We start from the raw sequence: 8103 nt of genomic DNA on the forward strand, positions 1-8103 counted from the left end.
AAATTTACTTTGAACTTTCAAAGCTTCCTCATCTTTCCCATATACACTCATGTGAGGTGGAAACAACAGACCAGGTTTGATGACTACTACATGTCCCACCCAGGCAAGACTCCAGCTCTCCCTCCTGTATCTCTGCCCCTGCACCACTCTCCCATCTCTCCCCTCATCCCTCTGTGATCGACTGACTCCCAGTTTTCATCCCACACGCATTCTGCTCCTGCTCTGGTGGCGACCCTTGTGGGCCCCCACCCCCCAGCACATCCTTGGCTCTGTTGGCTGTTAAACGCAGATGATGCATTTCACAGACTGTTTCGATGTATATCCGATAGATAAATGTGAACTTCAACCCGATGTGCCTGTGATGCTGCTGCACGTATTCCTGACTATAAACTTGACTCTTACTGCTCCCATCACCCCACACACACCTCAATTCCCCTCATCTCTCACACACATCTCCCCAGCTCCCTCTCTCACACCTCAATTCCCCTCATCTCTCACACACATCTCCCCAGCTCCCTCTCTCACACCTCAATTCCCCTCATCTCTCTCACACACATCTCCCCAGCTCCCTCTCACACACATCTCCCCAGCTCCCTCTCTCACACCTCAATTCCCCTCATCTCTCACACACATCTCCCCAGCTCCCTCTCTCACACCTCAATTCCCCTCATCTCTCACACATCTCCCCACCTCCCTCTCACACACCTCACCTCCCTCTCACACACATCTCCCCAGCTCCCTCTCACACAAACCTCAATTCCCCTCATCTCTCACACATCTCCCCACCCCCCTCTCACACACATCTCCCCAGCTCCCTCTCACACAAACCTCAATTCCCCTCATCTCTCTCACACACATCTCCACAGCTCCCTCTCTCACACCTCAATTCCCCTCATCTCTCACACATCTCCCCACCTCCCTCACACACATCTCACCTCCCTCTCACACACATCTCCCCAGCTCCCTCTCTCACACCTCAATTCCCCTCATCTCTCACACATCTCCCCACCTCCCTCACACACATCTCACCTCCCTCTCACACACATCTCCCCAGCTCCCTCTCTCACACCTCAATTCCCCTCATCTCTCACACATCTCCCCACCTCCCTCACACACATCTCACCTCCCTCTCACACACATCTCCCCAGCTCCCTCTCTCACACCTCAATTCCCCTCATCTCTCACACATCTCCCCACCTCCCTCTCACACACATATCCCCAGCTCCCTCTCACACAAACCTCAATTCCCCTCATCTCTCACACATCTCCCCACCTCCCTCTCACACACATCTCCCCTTCCTCTCACACACATCTCCCCAGCTCCCTCTCTCACACCTCAATTCCCCTCATCTCTCGCTCACCTCCTCACCTCCCTCTCACACACACCTCAATTCCCCTCATCTCTCACACACATCTCCCCAGCTCCCTCTCACACAAACCTCAATTCCCCTCATCTCTCACACACATCTCCCCAGCTCCCTCTCTCACACCTCAATTCCCCTCATCTCTCTCACACACATCTCCCCAGCTCCCTCTCTCACACCTCAATTCCCCTCATCTCTCACACATCTCCCCAGCTCCCTCTCACACACTCAATTCCCCTCATCTCTCTCACACCTCAATTCCCCTCATCTCTCACACATCTCCTCACCTCCCTCTCACACACTCAATTCCCCTCATCTCTCACACACATCTCCCCAGCTCCCTCTCACACAAACCTCAATTCCCCTCATCTCTCACACACATCTCCCCAGCTCCCTCTCTCACACCTCAATTCCCCTCATCTCTCTCACACACATTTCCCCAGCTCCCTCTCTCACACCTCAATTCCCCTCATCTGTCACACACATCTCCCCAGCTCCCTCTCACACACTCAATTCCCCTCATCTCTCACACACATCACCCCACCTCCCTCTCACACACACCTCAATTCCCCTCATCTCTCACACATCTCCCCACCTCCCTCTCACACACCTCAATTCCCCTCATCTCTCACACATCTCCCCACCTCCCTCTCAGACACCTCTCCTCACCTCCCTCTCACACACATCTCCTCACCTCCCTCTCACACATCTCCCCAGCTCCCTCTCACACACCTCAATTCCCCTCATCTCTCACACATCTCCCCACCTCCCTCACACATATCTCCTCACCTCCCTCTCAAACACACATCAATTCCCTCATCTCTCACACGCATCTTCCCAGCTCCCTCTCACACACATCTTGACTCCCCTCGTCTCTCTCTCACACACACACATCTCCCCAGCTCCCTGCGTCTCTCTCTCTTGCTCACACACATCTCCCCAGCTCTGCCTCTCTCACAAACACACAGCTTAATTCCCCTCATCTCTCTCACACACACACACCTACCTCCCCACCTCCCTCTCTCTCTCACACCCCTTGTTTCCCTTCACCTCATCTCCCTGCCTCTCTCTCACATACACACAGACGAGCCTTGCCAAGATGTGCCTGTGATGTGGCTGGTGCAGGCTGAGATTTAGGAGGTGGGGGAAAAGGCAGCAGGAGAAGCGATATCCTCAGCCATCCCAAACTGAAATCGGCTTCAGCGACAGCTCAGTGGCTGATGTTCCCTGAATGACCTTCGGGAGGAGTAGTTTTCCGTTTCTGGGTCGTCGCCCGGAGGCCGATGGATGAAAAGAGTGCATGGGTCCGTGCGCATGTCTGTCTCTCCAAGCAGACTGCATTAGCTTCTCGGCTGACATCACAGGGGGCTCTGGTGCATAGACAGCCTGCATTTGCATCAGGGCCTTTCACATTCTTGGCCAGCAAAAATGTATCAATAATAATAAAAAAAGAGGTCAGATCTAGACTACAGAATAGAAACAGGCTCTTTGGCCCATCTAGTCCATGCCGGCCTAGTCTTCTACCTGCACCAGAACCACAAGCCCTTCAAACCCCAGCCATGTTACTACCAAATCCCTCGTAATAGGGGGCAGAATTTTAAGGGGATTGGTGGAAAGTATAGAGGGGATGTAAGAGGTGTTTTTTTTTAAAACGCAGACAGTGGAAGACGTAGTAGAGAGGCAGACTACTAGGGACGTTTAAGAAATTTTTAGATAGGCTCATGTCTGAGATATTGACGTGCTGGGTTATGGACTGGAGTTTTCGATGGAGGGGGGCTTTTGCTATTGCTTGCATGGTTGGGGGGTATGAGGGGGGTTGGTGCTTCTCCTGGTGCGAGTGAGGGGGGAGGATCTGCTTGTGCATGGGAGGAGGGGGCTCTGATGTTGCTGCCATTCATTCTTTTGGGGTTCCCTGTTCCGCGGCTGTCTGGGAAGAGTAAGAATTTCAGGCTGTATGCCGTATACACTCTCCGTTATTAAATTGAACCGTTTGATTTGATAGAAACACAGAGGGCTAGACTGATCTTAGTAAAGGGTCAGCACAAAATCGTGGGCTGGAGGGACTGCAGTGTTCTAGGTAAACATTACAATCGACCCCAAGTCCGCCACTGGCGTTGGCAGCTCGTTCCGCACCAAGCGGGAGAAAAACCCAGCCAATGGTTGTGTCATCAGATACATTTCAATGGCATTTGAGCTTTTTAAACTGGGCAAGACATAGAAGGATTCAGACCTAGTCTGGGCAAATGGGATTCACGCAGATTCTAAGGAGGGCACGGCACTTTATAGCACCAACTCTATAGGCCCGTAAAGAGTTTGAACGTTCTCCCTGCGTGCTCCAGTTTCCTCCTCATTCCAAAGGCGTACCAGTTAAGTTGTGGACATGTTACGTCGGTGCTTGAAGCACAGCGATACCTGCAGGCTGCCCCTCAGCACAACTTCGGAACCTGCTGTTTTGGCGTGCAGGTGAAAAATAAAGGTGGTCTCATCTAAAATGACTCCGGGGTGGGGGGCCCACAACCCAATCGAAGGGTCTGGGGGCTTGGCGTGCCTCAGCGACACAGAGAGCTCATGTTGGCTGGAGTCGGGGCCAAGGACAGAGCTGGAGGACTCTGATGGTTGCCCTAAATGCCAGCGAGCAAATATTCTAAAAGGTCTGAAGAACCCAAGTCTATAACTTCAATAACGCATTCCTTCGAATGGCTTGAAATCTAAAAAGGGCTTAAAATACACCTAAGACAGCTCAGCTGGACTTGGAGCGATTCCGGGAATGAAAGGGTTATCATACAAGGAACGTTCGATAGCTCTGGGTCTGTACTTGCTGGAATTTAGAAGGATGGGGTGGGGGGTGGGATCTCATTGAAAACTTTCGAATGTTGAAAAGCCTAGATGTGGAAAGGATGTTTCCTCTTGGTGGGGGAGTCTAGGACAAGAGGGCACAGCCTCAGGTCCATTTAAAACAGAGACGTGGAGAAATTTCTTTAGCCAGAAGGTGGTGAATTTGCAGAATATGTTACCACAAGCAGCTGTGGAGGTCAGGTCGTTGGGTGTATTTAAGGCAGAGCTTGATCGGTTCTTGATTGGACACGGCAGCAGAGGTTATGGGCAGAAGGAGGAGGGGGAAAGAGTCAGGCCATGATTGAATAGCAGAGCAGACTCGATGGGCCAAATGGCCTAATTCTGCTCCCATGTCTTATGGCCTTACTGTGAGCAGTTTTGGGCTCTGTACGTGCTGGCACCGGAGAAGGTCTGAAGGAGGTTCACAAGAATTATCCCAGGAAGGAAAGGGTTAAGGTACCATGGCTCACTGGAGTTTAGAAGAAGGAGGGGAATTTCACCGAGGCCCATTGTGCACTGAAAAGCCGAGATACAGCAGACGTAGACAGGACGTTTCGAATAGTGGGGGAGTCCAGGACAAGAGGACGCAGTCTCGGAATGGAAGGATGTCCCTTTCGAAGGGTGGTGAACCTGTGGAATTCACTGCCACGCACGAATGTGGAGGCCAAGACATTGGGCGTATGTAGAGTGAAGGTTGGCAGGTTCTTGATTAGTAAAGGCATCAAGGCAGGAGAGTGGGGTAGAGAGGAATGGAGTGGTAGAGCAGAGTGGACCGGCTGAACAGTCTAATTATACTCCTTCCTATTCCTCCCTTAGCAACTTTAAAAGGAACTGGAGTCTGATTTTAAAGTTCTGCTTGTAACAGTCAGCCCCAACAGTAAAAAGAAGGATCTGCCCAATCCGCAGCATTTGCAGGGCTAAAAATAAAAGTCACATTGACCCTTAACCTTCTATGATCCAGGGAATACAAGCTATCTGGTGTAATCTCGCCTCACAATGTGACCTTTGGAGCTCGAGGGACCTCAGCACTGAACCCGCAGCAGAATGCCTCCCAGGGCAGCGTATCCTCCCACGGGTACAATGCCAGGGGAGGTGCACAGTGCCCGATCCAGGCTTTATACAGCCACCGCAAGTCTTCTTCCGTGCATGACCCAGGACGGTTTGCTGAGGCTAACAATCAATGGGGATCAGTGGGGAGGGACGAACGGACAAGGGAGTCGCATAGGGAGCGATCCCTGCGGAAAGCAGAAAGTGGGTCGGGGGGGCGGTGGAGGGAAAGATGTGCTCGGTGGTGGGTTCCCGCTGGAGATGGCGGAAGTTCCGGAGAATTGTGTGCTGGACGCGGGGGCTGTTGGGGTGGTAGCTGAGAACACGAGGAACCGTATCCCTGGTGGGGTGGCTGGAGGATGGGGTGGGAGCAGAAGTGTGCGAAATGGAAGAAATGCAGTTGAAGGTAGCATTGGTGGTGGAGGAAGGGAAGCCTCTTTCATTAAAAAAAAAGGACAAAAGGACATCTCCTTTGCTGTGGAATGAAAAGCCTCATCCCACAAGTAACAGGGGTGAGGAGAGGAATAGTCCAAGTAGCTGTGGTGACAGGGTCACAAGTGTCAGCAACATAACGTATCTGCAAATTACTAAGCCTAACCCGCCATCTTTGGACTGTGGGAGGAAACAGGAGCACCCGGAGGAAACCCACGCAGTCACCGGGAGAACATACAAGCTCCTTAAAGATTTCAGCGCGAATCGAACCCCAGTCAGTGATCGCTGGTGTTGGAAAGGAATTGTGCTAACTGCCTCGCTACTCTAGGGCGATTGAGACCAACGCCAGCTTCTGCGGTCACCTGTACTGGCGCCCGGTGCTAGAGTCCGAGTTACGACAATCAGCTCCTGTCTCTCGATGCTGCTGTCTCGGTCTCAATGACTAGTGGCCAGAACTACCACTGGCTCCTCATTCCTGGTGCCCTGCCGGGCGTTTGGCTCTCTTTGTCTCAGGCCCACGTCCCAGTGTCGATGCCTGGTCCCGACGCCCAACTGTGCTGGTCTACACTCGCCAGTGCCAACATCCGGTCAACAATCATCCCTTCGGAACAGAGGAGGAGTTTCGCTAGACAGAGGCTGGTGTATCTCTGGGAATTCTCGCCCACAGACGGCTGAGGAGGCCAAGTCATTGAACGTGTTTAAAGCAAAGGCTGATAGGTTCTTAATTAGTAAGAACGACAAAGGTTACAGGGAGCAGGCAGGAGAATGGGGTTGAGAGGGATGATAAGTCAGCCATGACCGAATAATGGAGCAGACCCGATGGCTTGATTCTTTTTCTCCACCATGAGCTCGGGGTAAGTGCCCTCCTGCCCCAGGGCCAGAGCCCACCCCTCGTATGCTACGCCTGTCTGCAGCATCCCACTGCGACATCCAGTGTCCAACTGCACCAGAACTCCATGCCGAAGAGTTCACTGTCCATCACAGTCTCCTGGGGTCGAGCTTCCACGACTGTCACCCCAGACCAGCAGCACCCACCCAGCCTACCCCAGTGCCCGCAGGCAACTCCCCACCTCCAGGGGTTATAGTCGTAGAGCATAAACAGCCCTTGCTCATAACTAGTCATACTGACCAAAATTCCCAAGAAGCTAATCTCATTTGTCTGTGTTTGGCCCACATCCCTCTAAACCCCCTGCTTTGCATGAATATCCAAATAAAGTGTGTCACACCACACCAGCAACACCCTCCTTGCGTGTCCCACCGTACACAGTGCCCATTAACACCCTCCTCGGGGAGGGGGTGGACACACCTTACCCCAATGCCTATTGGCATCTCTGCCCCAGGGGTCACACCACACCCTAGTGCCCAGTAGCAGCCCCCTCCCCACAGGTCACACCACACCCCAGGTATCACACCACACACCTTCTCTGCTCATCACACAACCCCAGTGGCAACCCCTTCCCACATGTCACACCATAATCCGGTGCCCACTGGCAAACCCCCTCCCCTCTCCAGGGGTCACACTCCACCCCACCGCCCTTTGATACCCACCGGCCAGTGACCCCAATACTCAACACCCCCCCCATGACCCTCTGGTACCCACCTACCCCCAGTGACCCTCTGATCCCCAACACCCCAGTAACCCTCTGGTAGCAACATCCCCCAGTGACCCTATGGTAGTAACATCCCCCAGTGACCCTCTGTTACCCCACCTGACCCTCTGATACCCCCAGTGACCCTCTGATACCCCCATACCCTCTGATATCCCCGATACCTACTCCCCCAGTGACCCTGATACCCCCGTGACCCTCTGATACCCCCCTGACCCTCTGATACCCCCATTGACCCTCTGATACCCCCCTGACCCTCTGATACCCCTCACTGACCCTCTGATACCCCCAGTGACCCTCTGTTACCCCACCTGACCCTCTGATACCCCCAGTGACCCTCTGATATCCTCCGATACCTACTCCCCCAGTGACCCCCTGATACCCCCCCCCAGTGACCCTCTGATACCCCCAGTGACCCTCTGTTACCCCCCAGTGACCCTCCGGTACCCCAGCCCCCTCACCTTGGGGTCCTTCTCGTAGTAGTACTGCTGGGTGCGGATCCAGCGGCCGACCAGGTGGTCGCGCACGGTGTGGGCCAGCGCCTGGTAGTAGTCGCGGGGGGTGGCCACATTGCGGTCCTTCACCAGCGTGAAGTGCAGGTGCCGGTTGAAGTTCTTCTTCAGGTCGGAGACGTTCTCGACGCCGGCCAGCCCCCTCACGCTGATCTGCTTCCTGCGCTCCAGGTCGGTCAGCGGCCGCGACATGTCTGCCTGCTGGGCGGAGGGACGGAGAGAGAGAGACCGGACCGAACCGAACCGTTAGCGGCGACGCCGAGCGAGCGACTGCACCCCGGCCGCCGCCAACCCCCCCTCATTAAT

General features: G+C 53.9%; 1 protein-coding gene across 1 annotated transcript in view; it reads right to left on the bottom strand.

Moving 5' to 3' along the window:
• Positions 1-8103, bottom strand: part of LOC134339809 (glycogen phosphorylase, muscle form) — a 115469-nt gene extending 107366 nt beyond the window's left edge. Inside the window, exon 1 of the mRNA XM_063036622.1 lies at positions 7747-8103. Within this exon, the coding sequence (XP_062892692.1) occupies positions 7747-7989 (243 nt within the window). The 5' untranslated portion in view covers positions 7990-8103. The remainder of the gene's footprint in view (positions 1-7746) is intronic.

Source organism: Mobula hypostoma, chromosome 30 (genome assembly GCF_963921235.1).
Source record: "Mobula hypostoma chromosome 30, sMobHyp1.1, whole genome shotgun sequence".
Lineage (NCBI taxonomy): Eukaryota > Metazoa > Chordata > Chondrichthyes > Myliobatiformes > Myliobatidae > Mobula > Mobula hypostoma.